This window comes from Nestor notabilis, unplaced genomic scaffold (genome assembly GCF_000696875.1).
Source record: "Nestor notabilis isolate BGI_N333 unplaced genomic scaffold, ASM69687v1 Scaffold33402, whole genome shotgun sequence".
In the NCBI taxonomy this organism is placed as follows: Eukaryota; Metazoa; Chordata; class Aves; order Psittaciformes; family Psittacidae; genus Nestor; species Nestor notabilis.
Genome location: NW_009917547.1, coordinates 1 through 21522, shown reverse-complemented (window position 1 = coordinate 21522; position 21522 = coordinate 1). Strand labels below are relative to the sequence as shown.

Sequence of the window (21522 nt, the reverse complement as noted above, 5' to 3'; positions counted from 1 at the left end):
TTCTTTTTCTTTCTTTTTCTTTCTTTTTCTTCCTGGGTTAGTTTCAGATGAGGTTACATCTCTTTGGGGCTATACAAACTCTTGTGCTACTGGGGTGGGAGGGACCTGTTGATAGGGGACAGATTGATGGGCTTGCTTCTTTTGGGTTCTCTTACGGGTATCTAAAATCTCTGAAATTTTGTTAACTTTAAATTAAGCTCCAATGCTGTTTGTTTGCCTTTACATAATCTTTCTTGTTACCTTGGTGATATTTCAATTATATAAAGTACCTTGTGACAGAAAGTGCTTGTTGCATTGAAAACACAAGCTCAACACAGTGATTTTAGGCTTTCATGCCTGTTTGCAGTACAAAAGCTGAATGTTCGGTTTTCTCATTTTTGTTTTAATTATTATGAAATGATGATGATTATAGGTGCTAAGCATACAAAGGCCTGAAATTGTGTAGTTACTTGTGTGCAGTTTATATTCAGGTTGTCAAATGTGACCCCTTTTTTTGTTTGTTTTTTTTAAACTGGGCAATTTCAAAAGAAAATGGTATGGGTCAAAGGTTTTTGTTAATTAAATTGGGGATTTTTAATCACTGATCTGAAAGGAAAAGGTTTGTTTTGTTTTGTTATGGTTAACACTAATTCTAAATTTATGACTGTACATAAGATATTATGAGTTTATTTTCTTTTAGGATTCATTGCCTTATAATAACTGTAGTTTTCATAGCTTAATTTGAGCTGAAAAATGTTGAGTTCTATTGCAAGCCATGTTATCTAAGCAGCTGTTAAAAACCTCAAGTTGACCATTTTACGTGTAGTTTAAAAAGTGAAGTTAACCTAGAAAGATGCAGGGTGGGCATACTGACTGATGGAAAATCGGATCAGAGTGATTAGCTTTAGTATGTGTGGTTAAGAGAAATAATACCCCTGGCTCAAACCAACAACTGCTGTACAGAATACTTCAGGGCTTTTTTTTTTTTTTTTATTTGACATGTAAAAGGTACATTTTAGGGGATTGTGAAGTCCTTTTGGAGAAAGATCGGTGCATTGGAAATGCAAGGAAACTATCAACCACGCAAACAACAAGGATTTTGTTTAAAATATATAAAAACATGTGATTGTCCAGACTTGTTATTTCTTGTCTTAATTTACAGAAACGTTTTTTTATGTTGCTTCTCCTACAGGATCAGTTTGCAATTAAATCTGGAAAACCTTTTACTGTTATACTTTCATCTTTTCAGACAAACCACATACACTGTTGCTATGTTAAATTGTTTAAAATGTGATTGAGCTTTCCATGTACTCAAATTGTCTTTAAAGTTCTTTGATTTAGGAAATGCTATATCTCTTCCTAACCTCATTTTAGGATATAAAACTTTTGTTCATTTATGTGATTTACATGGACTCTAAATAGTTGCTTTCCTTTTTCCACCCCCCTCCCCTCCTTGCTTTTTCTTTTGGGAAGGAGTATATCTACTGGGAAAAATGGGTCGATCTAACTCTAGATCACATTCTTCAAGATCAAAGTCCAGATCTCATTCCAGCTCTAGGTCAAGATCCAGATCACATTCTAGAAAAAAGAGATACAGGTGAGTTGATGTCTTACTGCATGGAAAGATGGTTTAGTGTATTAGTTGTTGTGGCAAAAGTGAGCCTGGGATTTTACTTCATTTTAGATAGTAGATAAATTCTGCTTTGAATGTAATTTCAATTACTTTGATTGTTTCCTACTTGGCTGTTTGTTCTCTTTTCCTGTATCTCAAGATAATTTTGGAATGCTAATGTTTCTTCATGATTTGTGGCTTGTTTGGTTCTCCCTTCTTACTTCCTCTTTCTTTCTCTGGTATCTTTCACTGTGATTTGTTCTCTATTTCTCATGCAGCTTTTCAGATCTGGAGAACTTAAGGCTTCAGCAGATAAGCTTTGCTGTATCTTGTCTTCTCAGTTGCCTCCAGCCTTTTCCTCATCTTTCTTACTAGTGAACATTATCCTCTTCCATAAAAGAAGTGGCTGAATTGAGTGTTTACTGCTGCCTCAGCTGCTGTCCACAGGCTGGCATGTTAAACTGGGGGTCATTTAATTTTATGTTCCAGGCTGAATCATGGTGGCTGAGGAACTGAATGCTATGCTCCAGAGTGGTGATAATCTCTGATAAAATGGCAGAGCAGGCCACTGAGGCTAGTAATGTCTTAATTATGTGTTGCTGAAGTCCAGGTTTCACAGTCCTTAGGAGTATAGATACATTTATTCATTTATGATAATCCTTTGAGACAGAAATAATAAATAAAGAGATTGTAGAAGTTACCTTAAGATTGTTAGTCCACTTCCTTTACTATTCTGTCTTCATTTGAGAAATGTGGCATTTACTGTCAAGGCGCTTTTTCAGCTCTCCAATTGTCAAATATTAATGTTTGCTTTTTAATTTTAGTTCTAGGTCTCGGTCAAGGACATATTCACGATCTCGCAGCAGGGATCGTGTTTATTCTAGAGATTATCGCAGAGATTACAGAAATAATAGAGGAATGAGACGTCCCTATGGTTACAGAGGAAGAGGTAGAGGGTATTATCAAGGAGGAGGTGGTAGATACCATCGTGGAGGTTATAGGCCTGTCTGGAACCGAAGACACTCCCGAAGTCCTAGGCGTGGCCGTTCACGTTCCAGAAGTCCAAAACGAAGGTCTGTGTCTTCTCAGAGGTCCCGGAGCAGATCTCGTCGATCTTACAGATCTTCCAGGTCCCCAAGGTCCTCTTCATCTCGTTCTTCATCCCCATACAGCAAATCACCTGTCTCTTCCAAAAGACGTGCGTCTCTGGAAAAGCAGGCAAAGAAAACTGAAGGGGCTCCTTTGCAAGATAGCCCCTTGAAAAATAAATCACAAGATGAACAGAAAGATACATTTGAACATGACCCATCAGAGTCTCTTGACGATTTTAACAAATCATCAGCAGCTTCTGGCGACATTTGGCCTGGCCTTTCAGCATATGATAACAGTCCAAGGTCACCCCATAGTCCTTCAATTGCCACCCCACCCAGTCAGAGTTCATCTTGCTCTGATGCCCCTTTGCTTAGTACAGCCCACTCAGCAAAGGACACACCTCAACATTCCCATTCCATTCAACATAGTCCTGAGAGGTCTGGCTCTGGTTCTCTTGGAAATGGTTCTAGCCGTTACAGTCCTTCTCAGAATAGCCCACTGCATCATATCCCTTCGAGGAGAAGCCCTGCAAAGACAATCCCATCACAGAGTGCTCCGCGTGAGGAGGCTCGAGCGCGGTCATTTTATCCTGAGGGTGGTGATCAGGAAACTGCAAAAGGTGGAAAGTTTATGAAAAGGTAAGAGTTAAATTATAAGGCTACTGTTGCCTTTTAAAATGCTCCCTGTCGTAGAGTTTAGGCAAGATCATCACTATGCCTTGGAAAACACAGTATGGAAGGAATACTATGGAATAAATATTGCTAATTTTAGTCTGGCTGGAATTTAGCTAGAAACATGCCTTCTCCTCCTAAGATGCTTCAAGTTCTTGGCTGTCAGCTAGTGGAGATAGGGACATGTATCCTTGAGGAAAAATTGGTTTGTGCTTTTCCTTTACAGTGTACTTTCTTATGCTCTATTTACTGTTAAGAAAATCTTAATTGGAATAGTGAGTGCATCAGACTCGCTCGTTTGATACAGAATTCTGTTCAAGTATTTTAAAATTGTAATGCTTCGTGTAGTTTGAAATGCAAATTCTTTGGAAATCTAAAAATGCAGATGTGGTACAATGATTTCTTTGTTAACATAAACAGCATTGATTGCTAATTGTGTGGTGCAACTTTGATGTCTTGACTTGTATTACTCATGGAAAAGAGTAGGTCTTAGAATTATGTTCCAAGAATACCACTGATGTGAAAGAATGACATATTTAAAATTCAATATATATTTTCCAGTTAACATAAAATTCTTCGGCTTACTCTTAGAATGTTTGATACAGTAATAATTTTAAAAGTTGTAAGAATTTTACTGACATTACAGTTCCTTTTTAATGTGACTTGCACTTCAGGGGATTTCTCATAAAATGAATTGGAGAGCAAAGCTATGACTATACTATATAGATTTGATTGTAGGCTTCTAAATGAATTTGTCCAGTCAGTGATTTATTATGTAAAAACATATTGCTTAGATCAAAAATATTACTTCCCCTGGATTTGATGTGCTGGAGTCAGTGAATATATTCAGACGTATGTGAAAATAGTGTATAGATAAGGCAGTGGCTGAACTAATTAACTGGTGTGTTTCCATGTTTGGGAGAGCAGCCTTTTAAAGGTTCCTTGCTTATATACAATATAATGAATGCATTAAGCCTCTGTCAGACTTTGAAATTCTTTTAGAAATGTGCAGGATCTTGAAAATAATTCACTTTTAAAATGGTATTCCTTTAACTTTTGCACTAAAAGAAGTACAAAAAGAATTGCAGTCTAAATTACCACATTTCATGTGAATTTGATGGGAAAATGACTGCTGTAGGAGAAAATGATTAAGAAAGAACCAACCACTAGCTTTTTTTATAAACTTAAGCAGAGAATTTCTGGTGTTCTATAGAAAGGCATTATATTCTTCAAATGCCTCCAGTAGTACATAGATGACACTGGGCACAGTATTAACAGTGTGCAAAGTGTTGCATGCTAAAGTTGAATTGATCAGAGGAATGTATTTTCTTCTTCTTGGTGTGGGATTGACACAAAAGAGGAATGCAAGTGAACTGGAATGAATGCAATCCAGAGTTACCAGTCTCTTCTTTGCTATCCACAGGTACACAGATGAAGAGTCTAGAGTTTACCTGCTTGATAGGGGTAATACCAGGGAGAAGGAGGCCCAGAAGGAGAGAGGATCAGAAAAAGGGAGGACAGAGGGAGAAAGGGAATGGGAGGAACAGGAAACTTTAGATTTTTTCATTGATAAAGAGCCTGGGAAAGAGAAGTTTAATGACTCTGAAGGGGAGGACACTGAGGAGACAGAGGATTACAGACAGTTCAGAAAGTCTGTCTTGGCAGATCAGGGTAAAAATTTTCCTACTGCATCTCACCGGAATGCTGAGGAGGAAGGAGCCAAATACAAATCTAAAATACCAATCAAGGGCAATAGAGAGAGCGATGGATTTAGAGATGAGAAAAGTTATAAGCTTAAAGAGACTGGCTATGTAGTGGAAAGGCCTAGCGCAACAAAAGATAAGCACAAGGAAGAAGACAAGAGTGCTGAGAGACTAATGATGAAGAAAGAAACTCAGTCACCTGAGCAGGTAAAGTCTGAAAAGCTCAAAGAACTCTTTGATTACAGTCCCCCTCTACACAAGAATCTGGATGCGAGAGAAAAATCCACCTTCAGAGAGGAGAGCCCACTTAGGATCAAAATGATAGCCAGTGACTCCCATCGTCCTGAAGTTAAACTCAAAATGGCACCAGTACCTCTTGATGATTCCAATAGGTAAATTATTCCGCTTTACAATGTGGTTCTCCACCTGCCTGCACTGTCATTCATCTTTATTTAAACTAGTGGTTTCTTTTTGTGTGTTTCTCTTTTGTTGATGCATTTTAGACCTGCTTCCTTGACTAAAGACAGGCTGCTTGCTAGCACACTTGTCCATTCCGTCAAGAAGGAGCAAGAGTTCCGATCCATCTTTGACCACATTAAGTTGCCACAGGCCAGCAAAAGCACGTCAGAATCATTTATTCAGCATATTGTGTCATTGGTTCATCATGTCAAAGGTACGTGTTCAGTTTATCATAGCAGACACGTCTGACAACTTTATTTAAGCCTGTTTGCTGTCTCTAGTACAGGAAGATCTCAGCCCTCTTCTAATGTTGATGTAGTCAGATTTTCTTCCTTTTGAGGTACATGTAAAAATAATTAGAAAAATAATAGCCACAGAAGCTGGTATTAAAAAAACCCCAACAAAACAGAAGTTGTGTAGAGGCATAATAGCAGGCATACTGTGTTTCTGGATAAGTTTTTGAGCTAAGCAGCGTATGAAGTTCGATTATTTGCAGTGTATTTTAAACATACTACATCAGTCTTACTTAGCCTTATTTTAGTGGCTCTGCATACAATTTTATATTCAGTGGTGTAGTGTGGGTTGACAGGTCTCTTTTGCACTGTCAGTACAATGGCATTCCTTTTGTAGCACCCTAAAGCTCATTTCCAGGTTCTTACTAGAACAGGTTTTTTGTCTCAATAAGATGTAAGAAAAATTGCGCTCTAAATGGTACTAAAATACACTGGGATGTTTCATTTTATTCCTTTTTGACAATATTGTAGTGCTGGAGCCAGGAATTTCACTTAGAGGAACTTGGCAGTGGCTAAATAAACCTCCATAAAATAAATTATACACTAACGATTTTCTGATTTATCAGTAGTGGCTGCTGCCTAATATAAACAACTGAAAAAAACCCACAAACCTCAACCAACCATCACAAAAAAAAAACCCTAACCCCAAAACCTGGACCATCAAAGTAGATCTATTTAGTTTAGGTCCCATATTCAGTCAAAGTTTTCTGGTGGGAAAAATTGATAATTCCTTAAAATCCTGTGAGGATGTCTGGAGAGTTCCTTAAATGCTTTTTTCTCTATAGTATTTACTTTATTTATGTGGGCTGTTGTCTTGCTCTTGTGTGTAATGTACTGGGATAATACAGAAGAACTTGATGGTGAAATTAATTTTGCTGTATCATCATACAAAGAGGGAATGTGAAAAGACTTAATTAAGCATATCTATCACTAAGCCTTGTTTTTTAAGATGCTTTAGCTTTCAAAATCTCAAAGATTTGTGTGCTAGAATATGCTAAGGTTCCAGTGAAAGCCTTGTTTTGTTGGCAAAATCCAAATTACTGAAGTCAAATGATTTTCTGCATTTTGAATGACTTGTAAAGAAGAAAGTAATAGCAGTAATAGATGTGATAAGGTATTAGATGGAAAAAGTTCTTACTGGGACACCTGTTTAGAGTTTGTTTTGAAAGCATCTATTTTGTTGATGTGTAAAGAGATTTAAGGCTCAATCCAGTGAGAGTTTCTGTAAGTTTTTGCTTATATGGTGCATATGTAGGCTGTAGGGGAAATAATTTTGCTGAAACTCACACATGCTGATCACAGTATAGACTGTTTTTCTGTAAACTCTTGTATGTTAAATACCTGGTAAATGTAATAGTTTAAGAGCCTATCTGGTCAAGTTACTAGAACATGTACAGTTACAGTTGTTTTTGAAAGCAGAACTTCTCTTTAAGTTTCAAATTTACTGTGGTCTGTGATCAGATTTTAGTAACTCTTGACAAATGGAAGTAATGTTCATTATTGGTGTGATGCGACCAGTCTGAACAGCTCTTTTTTAATGTAGAGCTGAAAATGCCCAGTGATGTTTTCTTTTTCATTGTAACTAGGTCCTGGAATGTGTTTTGAAATGGCAAAATCCATGTTACAAAAGTAAAATAGCTGTTGAAAGATACAGATGCCAAACAGGCAAAGTTGAACCTTCTGTCTTCCTGGCAAAAATGGCATAAAAACAGAGTTGCTAGCTCAAATTCCTGTGTTTGGTGGAATTATGATTGAGGCACTACCCTTGTAGTGGCCGTTTCAAGTTTTAATGGTTGGTTATGAGAAAATACTGGATGCCGGGCGGTAAGTTGATACAGATGTATGTTGACCTGTTAAGCAGATAGCTTGCTTCATATGTAACATTTCATAGCTCATGACTTTATGTATTTCTATATTACATTTAAACACGTTTGTTGAGCTGGTTTTAAAACTGAGTTTTGCTGTTGCTAATTTAACTGTCTCTGAAGGAAAGAGAAAATTTGTCAGAAGTTGTCCAAGTTTGCCAAGATGCCAGATGCTTAAATGAATTTATTTACATATAGGTGTGTTAATTGTCTTGGATTGTTTATCATCACAGCTTCAAATCAAGAAATTCTATTCCTTTAAGAAATTACTTGTTAGGTCATACATGTAGTTACTGAAGCATATATTACTTGTGTTTTTTCTCAATTAACTCTTAAGTTAAAGATAAATAGTAAAATATACTTACTGCAAGTATTCATGACTCAAAATAATTTCATTTTCTCTTGTGGACAAAGTATAACTGTTAAGAAATTGCTCCTTTCTCTTTCATTAGAGAAAAATGTTACTGAAAATGCAGGTTTAATCAGTAAATTATGCCTGAATTAGATACAGTACAGTCATGGCATAATTATAAGTAGACTTGCAGTGATGCTGTGCACTGTTATTTTCTTTGGGTTCCAGAATGTGTAAAAATAGGGAAAACACCACATTTGCTCGTCCTGATAGATTTATTGAAAATACTTTGTTTCTTGCCTGCTACTTGCCTTTGTCAGGAGTAAAATACATGTCAGTTGAATTAAACTAATGAAACAGTGTTTTTCTATTGTAACCAACAGAACAATACTTCAAGTCAGCTGGAATGACCCTAAATGAGAGGTTCACTGCATATCAAAAAGCTACTGAAGAACACTGCACCCGTCAAAAGAGCCCAGAAATACATAGGTATATGTTAACTGCATATGTAGATGCTTTGTGTTTCAGATAATGTCTGCTATTATTTCTTTTGAGAACCCAAAATAATTTTTCTAATCCTTATGGAGTAATGTGTCAATTTCTGTGTAAATACAAAATACCAGAAAACCCCACCAACACCCCTTTCCATAAAGAGAACTCAACTGAGCCAAGTCTGGCTTCATCTTTGGTTTTGTAGCAGATGTCTTTTCTACCTGTGTATCTCATTTGGGATATATTTACTTTTCTTACATGCAGTGCTCAGATATTGAGGGGCATATGTCTTGGAAGATGAAAAGAAGCTCTGTACATGCATCTTTTATTCTTCAGTGTGAAATGTTCCATCTCATACTACTTTAGGTTTTATGTGTGTTAATTTACAGCAGGTTTTTTGAAAACTCTTGAGAGGCTGAAAGGTAAGAAAGTGGGCATGCAGGTGTAGTTTGTTAACATGTGCTATAGTTTTATGATGCACTGTACTATATTTGTGTTGAATGTGAGGATATATTATCTCCGTACTCAAGTATCTAGCTTTACAAGTTTCCCTAACAGTCAAGTATTTTTGACTTTACAGCATAGTGTTGATAACTTCTGGGAGGAGGGGTGGCAACTGGCCACATACACTGATCTTTTGAAATAATTCGTTAAATGTTTTTTGCATCTTCAAAGCTGTACTTAAAATGTGAAAAATCAAACTGCCGGTTTGTGTGTTTAGCGTATTTTACACAAAGCAGAACCAAGGTTTTAATTTTTAGTCTGGTTTTTGTATTCTGATGGTGGGGCTTTATATGCAGAAAGTTTGGTCTACTGCAAAAACAGCTTGTTTCTCAGTTTTCTGTGGAAAAGAAATGTCTGAGGCCATTAACAGTCACATACACACATGGCAAGACACTGCTTTTATTTTACGTTTAGGCGGATTGACATCTCTCCAAGTACCCTGAGGAAGCATACCCGTTTAACAGGTGAAGAGAGAGTCTTTAAAGAAGAAAGTCAAAAAGTAGGTTTGAAGTAAATGTCCCATCTGTATTTCTAAACTTATTTCCCTTTAAATCTGATTTCAGCTCGGTGTTTGTGTATACCAATGCAAAAATAATTTGTATTTATTGTCTTTGTCTTGCAGTTAGAACATTTTTTTTATTTTTTATTTTTTTTCCTTTGAGTAGAACATGTTACCAAGAAGCCAGTTTACGTAGCATGATTTTACTGTATTGATAACGTGGCATGTAAGGTCAGGTCTTCTTCTACCTTTCTTCTTGGACATAACTTGGCCATTTTTGTGACACTAAGCTGCCAAAGAGCAAAGATAGAAAGGTCTGGGGGGAACTGCTGAGGTGGTCAGTGGGTAGTATGGTTGAATTATAAAGGCACTTGTACTCTCTTAAATCAATTCACCAGAAGAAATGAACTTTCCTGAACATTCTCCTAAACCATGTATTATGGTCTGTCTGCATGAAAAACGAGATACCTCGTTGGCTTGATGGGAATGCTTGTTTGAAACTGAAATTCTTAGCTGTTCTTTTTTTAGATCTAGCCATTGCATGTAAAAGGCGTTCACTTAAAGTCAATTTGTCTGCTGAAGAGTTTGTTGAAAAATAGGTAAATTCTATCTTTTCTGAAAATCGATGCACGACTTGCCTTTTTGTTCAGCTTTTCTTCTGGATGTTTTATTTCAAAATTTTGTTCCAAAATACATATTTGTTTACAGGGAGATAAAAAATTAAGATGCGATTCTGCTGATCTTCGGCATGACATTGACCGACGTAGAAAAGAGCGAAGTAAAGAACGAGGAGACTCAAAGGGTTCCAGGGAATCCAGTGGGTCAAGAAAGCAGGAGAAAACTCCAAAAGATTACAAGGATTACAAATCTTACAAAGATGACAGGTAAATATTTGAAGTCCCTTTATAGGTTTTTTAGCTTCTAATTAGCCTTTTATAATTGTAAGCTTAATTGCTTTCAATTTTCAATGTATAATGGAACATTTAAATTTAAACAATTAAAATTATTTGTTTTACAGCAAATATGTATTATCTGTCTTTTACACGGCTTATGGTGGATGAGGACAAAAACTTTGGAATAGCAAGCTAACACTGAAAAAAAAATGACAAATTAATCTGTCCTATTATCCAGGCTACATCAGGAGGTTGGACTTCAATGCAGTACATTTCTATAAACAGTTTGTGTAAGAACTTTGGTTCGTTATGCTTGATTCCGCACTTTTTCAACTCATAACACCCAGAGTATGAGAATCTTACTGATGCTTAGGTTTTAATATGGGTGAGAAGGGGAATTGTTATTTTTTATATAAAGCCAGTGGGCTCTTCTTAAGAAAAAAATGTTAGCCTATCTCAGTGGATACTGTGTAGCAGTGGTAAGAGTTACTTCAGGTATGACCTTCTTTTGAATAGAATATTAAAATCTTGTAAATTGGGTCAAATTAGAACCACTATGGGGTTACTAAAAGTCTTGCTGTAGGAATGTTTTCCCCTGCTTTGTACTGGATATACAATGAATTTTTACTTATGCTTTCTGTTTCCCATTTACTTTCTGACTTTGGTATCCACATTATCTTCCACTGGCTAATTCCCTACAGCCATCAATGTAGGGAAGCCCATACCATATCTTCTCAAGTGTGCAAACTGAACTGTGTAAAGTTTCTGTAAAACTGCCTTCACCTTCTGTTTTTCTGCCTAAGAAGACAGGCAGATCTTAAAAGTAACAATCTCCTCATGGCATCAAAACCTAGAAAAGCTGTATTTGCTATTTGCAGACTGCTGCTTTCCAACTCACTAGCAATAATACACATTTAGTGCATTTGAATGTATTAAGAGGAGGCTGGAAAGTGGGACTATACTGCAGCTTAATGCCTGAAATACATAACATATATGTAATTTTATAACCAGAAGGGGGATAGTTTTTCATAAGAGACCTGTTTTAGTATAGCATGTTACAGACTATCTAGTACTTTTAAAACAGCACACAGTGTATCTTTTTATTTTTCAGTAAACAAAAAAGAGATCAAGACCGTGCTCGGTCCTCCCCATCTTCTTCCCCATCTTCTTCCTCATCCAGCTCTCGAGAAGAAAAGGATTGCAAGAAAGAAAGGGATGAAGAGTTCAAAACCCACCACGAACAGAAAGAATACTCTGGTTTTGCAGGAGTTAACAGGCCAAGAGGCACCTTTGTAAGTGGCTCTCTTATTCTTACCCTGAATCATGAACACTTGGCTGACAGTAATCGTACAACAAATAAAGTGAGGAAGCGTTGCAGTGATTAATGTTAGGCTAGACTTATTTCATAGCAGTGATTCTTGAATTCCTTTATGTGATGTACCAAACCTGGAAAGTTGCTTGATTTATTTTTTTTTTTTTTTTTTTTCCCCCAGCACTGCCCAATAGCAGTTAATTGGTGTGCAAATACATTAGTATGCCACTAGAGACCCTACCTAAGGGTGGGAAAAATTATTTCTTGCTTCCTCCTTGCTCTTTAGTAATTATGTTGTTTCCTAACAGGATCTGAAAAATTACCTTTCTGTAAAGATTGTCTTGTGATTTGTTACCTCTTAACTCTCTGCAGCTTCTGCCACTTTCCGTGTCACTTTGGTTTTGCCCTCCTTTGTGATGCCTCCAACTTGTTAAGTAGAGAATGGCACATATTTAAAAATGTACATCAAGTTTGTAATAGCTGTATTGAGGAGAGGAGATGGTATACTTGTGGTTTTTTGGTTTCCCCCCCCCCCCCAGTGTTTCTTTGGTCTGGACTACCCACAGTGAGCATGAAAGCTCATTAATTTAGCTCTGGAATGTGTTTTAGCATTGTGATTTGGAAAGTAACACATTGACCACTATAGTCTTAAGAAAAATCTTAACGTTAAAACTTCTGTGTTAACATAGTTACTGATATTTAACTGAGAAATGTAGTAGTAATAGGGAAGACTAAGATTCAATAAAGGAGGCCTTGAAAAGGTAAGGAAGACTTAAACAAAACAAAACAAAAACCAAACCCCCCAAAAAATACCTCAACCTAAAGAAAAACAAACCCACACCAAAAAAACCCCAGCCAACCCCAAACCAAAACACATACAAAATAACATGCAAGAACAAAAAGCCCCCAACAAAACCAGAACAAATGCAAAACAAAGTTCGGTGTTTGGGTGGGGGGAAATCTGCCACATAGACTTACATAATGGGTAGGAGTAATTTCATACTTTCATAATAGTTCCTTCATGTAGCCTATAATTAACACTAAATAATGTTAAAAGGCATTGACAGGTATAAATGTACACTGAATTGTTTGTAGTAGTGTAAAAAGTTTTGAACTATACATGAGGGTTTCTGAAATGCGTGTGGGGTGTGCCGTGCTTGAGTTAGGGTTTGAATCTTCCATGTAAAAAGCTTTAGCTACTTAGAAGAAAAGTAAACATTCAAAATTTTTTAACATTAAAAATTCTGCATTTGCTCCCATCTTGTTTTTTTTTTGTTTTTGTTCTTTTTTTTTTTTTTTTAATATGATTATACTAAGTATCATCTGTTTGGCATAAATTTGTAAATTCTTGCATGGTGTAGGCATCAGATAGGACAGTATCAGCACAGTCTAGCTATATGAGCTAGTGGCACTGAGTTAAACAAAGTAGAACTTAAAACCCCCTGTCCTGTCAGAGAGACAGTTGAAGAAAGTTCGTAATAGGTGGAAGCCTTACTGCTTTGTAAAACCAGATTGTATGCATTGTGAAAAAGATGCTACTTTACATGAAATTTAAGTAGATGTGAATTGGAAATTTAATAGACTTCTAATTTAACTAGTGGTGACTGCCAGTCTTGACTATGCAGTAACTGATTAATGTTCCCTAATGGGGAATACATGGTCACACACAGGCTTATTGAACAAACGATGCCTGGACAGCAGAATCTGAGTAGGCCAACCTGCTGTCTTAGATGTTCTCTTTAGGGATGCAGGTTGGGTAGTATTGAAATATACAGACTAGCTAGTGTAGGAATGGTTCTGTAATTTAGGTTAATAGTGGCTGCGTTCCAGTAAATACTGCTTTGCTTTTGGAGTAAATAAAATGTTTTAGTTGTGAATCCTTCCCAAATCAGGAAGCTTTGATATACTTAGAAAGCATAGATTGCTGGATGGAGGAGACTTCAAGCTAAGCTTCATCTTAAATCAGCAAAGATTTTTCACTAACACTTGCTGATAGACTATAGTGTTTAATTCTAGGTTTCTTGTACATAAAACAGGAATAGTTTTAAAGTAGGAACACAGAAATAAGGATAAACAGAATCTTTTAATGACACTGTCATTAGTATCCAGCTCCTAATGAATTCTGTGTTTTCTGTATAAAAGGAGTTTTTCTATATAAAACTTACTTTTTTTTTTTCTTTTTTTTTTTGTGATGGTCTTTGCGGTAAGTTAGCCCATAAATATAACACCACAGTAGACTTCATATCCTGATTTCTTTCCCTGAAACATGACCTGGCAGGAAGGAGTGTGTCAACACAGTGTTGAAGCAAGCTGTAGATAGTTTTCTTGAAGGGAATCTAATCATAGGACCTAACACCAGGAAATGCTTATCTCTCGTTTTTTGAAAATCCTGCCAATTTTGTCTCTACATCTTTTTTTCCCCCCTAGTGTGATACTGCTGTTTGTGCCCTAATTTTGTAAATGTTCCAAAGCTATTGGAAATAAAGCATGTAGTATTTCCTCTCTTGTACAGGTGGGTTTTTCTTTTTGGTGATAGTCTGCCACTTTTCCAGCTGATTTTCTAAGCAGGGTTTTGGGTGTTTCGTTTCTTACACACTTTCCCTCTCCCTTTCCCCTACCCGTTTTTTGGTAGTTCTTAGGAGCCTTTTACAGATTGATTTTTAGCCTCTTTGATTTCAGAGTACTTTTAAAACTGTCCAGCATAAATTCAGCAATAGAAGTGTTGGAGCTTTACGAAACTAAGTCCTTTCAAGTTAGGGGTTTTTTTTGTTTGTTTTTTTTCTATGTTTATGGAACATACTTACTTTTAATAAATAAATTTCCAGTCATATTTTTTTAGAGTTACTTTGAAGCCCCAGTTCTGTGCGTTTAAGTGGGCTGTTCATGGAAATCGTGTTCCATAGGAACTGCAGGTTTTAGCAGTCTATCTTCCCAGCCTAACCTTTGTTCTCTCCTTGAATGGAGGATATAAACTCTTGTTTAATGTTCTTTACAAGCTAAAAATTTACATGCTAAGGGAACTGTATATATTACTTAGTGTATTCTGGGTTGAGTATTTTCTTTATTGCTGTAAGACTTCTCTGCATATCATTTTAAAGTCCTCTTAATTCATTATAAATTAGGACCTTGTTTTTCACTTCAAGCATTGCTGCTCTGTACAGTACATACTGTTGATCATAGTAATGAAATCATTCATTTGAAATACAATTTGCCTAACGTACATTTCTGAATATTGAAAATGTTTCAGTAACACGAAGTGGATATATTTATTTGAAAACTGCATTGTTTGTATGTATTCTAGAAACAGTTCTTCATAACCAATACGACTGACTCCATAAATTACATTTCTTTTCCCCCTGACAGTATTCTACCTTTTTCAATCTAGTTTTTCTGTTTGTTTTTGTCTGTGAACAGCTTCAGAAGCTTCTTCTGACCTTTTGTTGCAACACACTGGTTTACCAGCAGTCAAAGGAAATTTCATTTTGGTGGTTGTGGGTCAATTTATGTCAAGAACTCAAATGTGTTTCAATTAAGTTGAATAGAATCATTATTTCAAGGTGAATGCTTGAATAGATTAAGGTAACATGTCAAATTGAAAATGGTTTTACACTTGCAGATACTGTAATTAAGCACAGAAAGCATTTTCAGTAATAGAGAACATGAACTCTTCTTTGTGGTTTTATGTAAATGGATTAAATGACATCTTGGTTAATCAGTTTCGAATTAGGGGCAGAGGAAGAGCCAGAGGAGTCTTTGCTGGAACAAATACTGGTCCCAGCAACTCAAATACTACTTTTCAGAAGAGACCGAAGGAAGAGGAATGGGATCCTGAATATACCCCAAAAAGCAAGAAATACTTCTTGGTGGGTGTGGAGAACTCGATACCTTATGCATGCTTTTGCTTTTTCAAACTTTCTACAAGTGTAGAAGTAGCATGCATGTACGGAGAGGGACTTAAGTTACATAAATGTGAGGATAGCAGGATTGTTGGAGTGCCTGGTTCTGCTGCTTTTGTGTTTTTTTTGCAGCAGGCTGTGGCAGTAACTGGGGCCTGACACAGAATTGATGTCCAAAACCTTCATCAGTGATTGGGGAAGAAGGCAGACTCAGACTAAAATTACTAAACTTAATTTTGAATGGAAAATACTTGTATTGTGTTTTCCTGGATTTATGTCTATATGGCATTCAGGTTTTGTCTTACCTTTGTCTGGAAGTCTGCAATAGTGGAAGATCAGGAAAAGCTGACAGTATTTGTGGATGTATGTAGGATGACTCTGTTATTAGCAGTCCTTCTGTTAGCTGAGTAGTGTGATAGTCATAAAATCATGTTACTTTGCATTTTTCCCCCATCTGGATTATGAAAGAAGGACTGTTGATGTAAGTAAGTAAGTAAGTAACACTTACTACGTACTCAGTAAGTAGTGTAGTATGCTGAACACGTACCTTCTCTTCTAGTGATTTCCTTAACAGTACAAATTTCTAAGGATATTGTTTTACTGTGGAAAAATGTTAAGTAGGGAAGATTAGACTTTCTCCTAAAGCATTGTAGCTTGTCACATACATATTAACAGTTAATCCAAGAAATAATGCAGTCAAAGTTTGGATGTTTGTACAAAGAGTTCTCCTCCATCTCCCCACATTTATATAAACCTTTCTGATCTGTAAGCAGAAAGATATGATAATCTGTTAATTCAGAAATTCTGTAATAGCTAGAACAAGTAATTGTATCAAATTTTTTTCTTACACCTAAAAATGTCTTTTTAATAAAAAAAAAAAAGCCACCCATTAACTGTTCTTAACACATAATTGTTAATAAACTGCTTTATATAGGTGTGGTATGTGTTTAATAGTTCAGATTTCTTTCCAAATCACAAGTAAAAAGAGCAGATGTTGAAGCAAGTGTACCTCACTCTTCTAAATATAAACCTTTTTCATATGAAATAATTGTCAGTAGTGTTCATGCAGTGCATGGGTTGATTGTCAGAAGATTAACCAAACTATGTAAGCTTACATTTGGTAGCAAGATAGCAAAATTTAAGCTAATGAACAAAAGAAACTCAACTGCTGTTAATGTCAGATTTGAACAATTTAAACTTCATTTTCCCTGTGTTGTACAGGTGAAGCAGGGTTTCTGAAAACTGCCTTCAGTTACCCTCCTTTAAAAAGTATAGAGAATTCTATCTTTGCTTTGAAGTAAAAATAAGAAATCCTAGCACGTTCCTAGAGCTGCTTTCTTTAAAAATCACAAATATTTTTTTCTCAAAACTCAAAAAGTTACTCAAAGTAACTCAGAAAGTTACTTTATTCTGACTGAAGTGACAGATAACTGATTTGGTACTCACAAACATTTGAGTAGATCCACAGCTAATAAGGGCTATTAAAACAATTTGTTATGATCTGAACTGTTAAAAAGTTCTCTTAATTGTTTGGGGTTTTTGTTTTGTTTTGTTTTCTCTGTATAGTATAAATTTAATCTAGAGTACTAACATTTAAGGGGTACATTGAAGAGGTACATTTAAGAGGTGTTCTAACCTTGGTCTTTGTCTGTTATTATTGTAGCATGACGACAGAGACGATGGTGTGGATTACTGGGCCAAAAGAGGAAGAGGCCGTGGTACTTTCCAGCGTGGCAGAGGGCGTTTTAGCTTCAAGAAGTCAGGTAGCAGTCCGAAGTGGACACATGACAAATACCAAGGGGATGGAATTGTGGAAGATGAAGAAGAAACGATTGAGAATAATGAAGAAAAGGACAGACGCAAAGAGGAAAAGGTAAACTGTTTAGTGAATTGCAGATTAGACAGTTTATCTTGCAGTATCTGAGATGATTGTGTGGGTGTGAGGGGGGATCATGTTAAAAGGTTTTGGAGCTTGCATTAATTAACATTTTACAAGAAGACTCTTTTCTTTTTTTCAACAGGAATAACCCTGGAAGAAAGCTGTAGCTGAAAGAGCAGCTCTTGCACCACCAACCCAACATTTTTAATATGTTTTTTTTTTTTTTTGTTGTCAAATGAATGTAAGCATTTTACTTAAATTTTACTGTTGGAAAGTAGTTTAGAGGGATTGTTTTTGTTTTAAGCCTTTAGAAAAAAAATCTTGATATAGTAAACTATGTTAATGATCGTACAGGTAGAAAGTAAAATATTTGTAACAACTTTTAAGAAATTTTACTGTTTGTTATATGCAGTGTAATTCTGCTTTGTCCAAATATATGGTCAAGTACAACTCTAAAAGTTTTGATTCTCCCCTATGTCTGTGTTTTATTCTGAAGTAAACTTACAGCTCTGCACACCTGAAATCTTGGAGCAGCATTTTTTATAAACTGATTACTACTTCTGTGTTGCCTTTTTATAAGTACTGTATTTAAAGGTAGTTATCCAGTCATAGCTTAAGTACAGACAGTTGTGCAAAAAAAAAACACCACAAAAATCACTCAAAAGGTAAAACAAGATAAATTAAAACCTTAATCTTTAAAGATACTTCAGGTATACTAAACCATTCTGTAAAGTGTAAGCTCCATTACAGTGCCCTGGAAGTACCTTTCTTTGGTACTCCATTTTACAGCGTGTGTAAATTTGAAGTTACAGCTCAGTGGTAAAAGTTCAGTTAGCAAAAGGTGTGAGAAGTGACACTTTCTTCAATGCTAATGTTTAAATAGGTGTGCTTCTAGTATTTTTGTAGCCAGAGTATAGAAGCTAGCCTGCGGTTGTTTTGGTTGGTTGGCTTTTTAAACAAAAGCAACAAGCCCACAAACTTGGTTTGGTGGTAGGTACACTTCTAAGCTACAGAATATTAAGTATGCCAGTAACACATTTAAATTACCAGAACAAGGACAGTCTGATACAAGATTACTTAAGTTTTTCTTCCTCAGACTGCTGTAGATACAGTAAATCTTAATATTATATGGAGTTTAAAGTGTAGTTGTTCTTAGTCTGCCCCTTGGAATGGCATACTGCCCTTAAAAAAGAAAAATGAAAAAAGGGAGGGGAGGGGGAGAGGAAAACCTTTGGTAGAGGTGTTTTTGTAGAATACATTTATATATGTATGCCCTGTTACTGGCTTTACTGTTAGGGACTAGTAAACCAGCTGCCCTATCCAAATTAAATAGTAGAAGGCAGAAAAATGTAGTACTATCACTTATCCTAACAGTAGTTGAGGAAACTATATTTCAGATCATACTAGCTTGCCAGCATCTGTGTAGAAAGGGAAATAGTTACTAAAGGGTCATTCCTGCCTCATGTTTTAGGAGGTTTAGGCAAACTGTTCTGTTGTTGCAGAACTTGCTTTTACATGTACAGTGCATCTTTTAATAGCTGTTTGTAGAGTAAAACTGATTATTCCTTGGACTTCTTAGCAAAGCTCACACAGACTTTGTGTATGTTAAATCAGAATAAGCAAAGAAAAGGAGCAAAACAAACTGGGCAGCAGTGTCAAAATCTGTCCTAATGAAGTGAAATTTAACATCAGTCTGAAACTAAGAGGACCAAGATACACATGAAGTGTCATAACCTTAGGACAGATAATTTTTATCATCTAGGTCAAATTGAAAGTGGATTGCTGTGATCTGTGTGTCATAAGGCCAGACAGTTCCAGCATGATGAGACAGATTCAAGTTTTCTGCTTCAGTTGAATGTCCAAGGAAATCTGGCAGGGATTGCTTTGATAATGGCATTTAGTCCTACAGACCGGTCTATAGCTTAGATCATAAAAATCCTTTTTTTGTTATCCTGAATTTCAGTGCAGTTCATTAAAAATGTCATTTGTTGATTACAGAACACATGGTGACAGTCATAAATACGTTTTAAAAGTGCTTGAGTTAAGATAATCTAAGCAAAGGTGCAAGTTGCAGTCTGTCAGACATCTACAAGAAACAAAGTGGGAGTTGAGATTTTATTTCACAATCCAAAGCCAATGCTTCAGCACTTACTACTTACACATGAATAATGAATTTTCACTGTTGCGATAAGAAAAAACATGTTTTGGTGCCCCTGAGGTAGTGTGACTGTCGTGAATGGAAGTTCAGTGCATTTTGCATCTCTTGTAAGGTGGTAAAGACACTCACTGATGGATCTGCAGGAAAAAAAGTAATCCAAGCATTCTACTTACATAAAATGTTCAGCTACATTTTGAGTTCAGTAATTCATTCTGACTCATTGTTCTCCAGCAGTGAAGCAGCTTCTGAATCCGCTTCATCTCTGCATGGTGTGCTTAAGAAGTTTGAAGCCGTCCCTGCAGTTCAGGGAAAACCAGACATTCATTTCACTAGGCAAAAAAACTCCCCACACAACCCTAAACACAAAAAAAAAAGACAACCTCCCCAGAATACAATAGCTACACTGTTAGTCTAGACTGTGCACTCAGTTTCTCTGTCTGGAATTAAATCTCACATCCTATTACTTCCCAGGAACTATCAGTAGCATTACTGTGGGTAGCTATGTATGATTAAAGCTTTCCTGCATTAGTTTTGCTGTGCTGGTGCTTCAAAAGCAGAGCAGTTACGAAGCTTTGATTTGCCTCCAGAGGTAAAAGGCTGCAGAGTTAAGTCCGAAGTCCCTTGTCGATTCTCCTTTCTTAAAGCTTGCCTTTAACAGTAAACCTTTTTGTTAAGGAGATCCCGTGCAACCCGTCTGTGGTGCTCAAGAGTCCTACTCGCTGACTTGAAGTGCTTCTGTATGAGTTCCCTGCTGGCTTCCCCCAGTTTCAGAGCAGCTTGTTACCGAGAACGGTGCAGTCAAACTGAACTGCCTTGGTTCTGGGTTGCTTTTGAGACTTTGCCTCTTCCCAGCTTTGTGGTGGAACTGTGTCCAGTTCGCATCCAGTTGTGCTGATGTTTCCCTTCCTTAGTGAGCAGAAGGTGTTGGAGGAGTGGGCAGAAAGAACATTTTTTTTTTTAAGGTGGCAAGTAGTGTAGTACAATTTTTCAAAATACCCATTAAAAAAGTCCTGCCTTTTCTCTCTTCAAGTTTAAACCTTACTGGTCCCCTAGAATAGCTTTATGCTGTTAATACAGCTTGTGTTACCAGTACTATTCTTTTTTGTTTGGTCTTTGAAAATCAATCCACATGGCAAGCTGTGGATAGTAGTAACTACAACCACAGGCAGTTGCATTGCAACCAAGTGTTGCATTTCTAAGGTTGTGTGTGGTAACTTGCTGAGACACACCTGTAAATGTGAATAAAGAAAAAGTCTTAGCAGTTTATTTCTTGAAAGCTTTGGTCAAATTAGTGCTACTAGCAACAGTATGATTAGGTCTTCAAAAGAATTTGTAGTTATGAGCAGGTAACACTTAACTGCATAGTTGGAGCAGAAAGATCCCTACATTTCTTCTCTGAGTAGAAGCATTGTCTTACTGTGTTACACTGTTGGCTTTCTTGAGGTTTTCAAAGTTTCTTAACCAAAACAGCAGAAGTCTTGATGAGACAAAAGAGCAAGTACAGTACCCAAAGCTTGATTTCTTACTTCGACACGATCTCAGTTTGGTCAGATGCTGTCACATAGTAGGTGCTTTGAAGATACTTTGTTCATTGAAACTCTTCTGCTGCCTTGTTAAATTTAGTTCTCTGAATGAACAGTTAAAAGTCTGAGATAGAGGGACCTAAACCACCATATTTCAGCTTAACTCCTTAAGATGCACTCGGTTACATCACGTTGCCACAGCGTTTGTTCTATAGGTGTGCCGCACATGCCGAGTTGCCTTTTCTCTCGAGTAGGATACTCGGCACCAGGGGGGCACACGGAGGTGTCTCGGTGCAGTAGCGCACGCTGACTACGCTCGCCGCAGCCCACCGAGCAGGCC

The 21522-nt window shown here is 36.7% G+C and overlaps 1 protein-coding gene across 4 annotated transcripts; it reads left to right on the top strand.

Annotated features, from left to right (window-relative positions):
• Positions 1 to 1450: 1450 nt before the first annotated feature.
• On the top strand, positions 1451 to 18015 carry BCLAF1 (BCL2-associated transcription factor 1). 4 transcript variants are annotated; one of them, XM_010009288.1, is made up of 11 exons: positions 1451 to 1576; positions 2416 to 3321; positions 5303 to 5449; positions 5561 to 5730; positions 8410 to 8515; positions 9437 to 9521; positions 10230 to 10405; positions 11526 to 11706; positions 15443 to 15589; positions 17286 to 17495; positions 17644 to 18015. In XM_010009288.1, the coding sequence occupies exons 1-11, from the start codon at positions 1473 to 1475 to the stop codon at positions 17647 to 17649; spliced, it is 2238 nt and encodes a 745-aa protein (XP_010007590.1). In that variant the 5' UTR covers positions 1451 to 1472; the 3' UTR covers positions 17650 to 18015. The 4 variants fall into 4 exon arrangements, with proteins under 4 accessions (XP_010007590.1, XP_010007587.1, XP_010007588.1 ...); XM_010009285.1 differs by having other exon boundaries at positions 4778 to 5449; XM_010009286.1 differs by lacking the exon at positions 15443 to 15589 and having other exon boundaries at positions 4778 to 5449.
• Positions 18016 to 21522: the final 3507 nt, after the last annotated feature.

Coding starts and splice junctions, on each gene's coding strand:
- BCLAF1 (XM_010009285.1), top strand. CDS start 1,473: ATGGGTCGATCTAACTCTAGATCACATTCTTCAAGATCAAAGTCCAGA. Junction 3,322..4,777: donor GGTGGAAAGTTTATGAAAAG/GTAAGAGTTAAA, acceptor TGCTATCCACAG/GTACACAGATGAAGAGTCTA. Junction 9,522..10,229: donor TTAAAGAAGAAAGTCAAAAA/GTAGGTTTGAAG, acceptor ATTTGTTTACAG/GGAGATAAAAAATTAAGATG.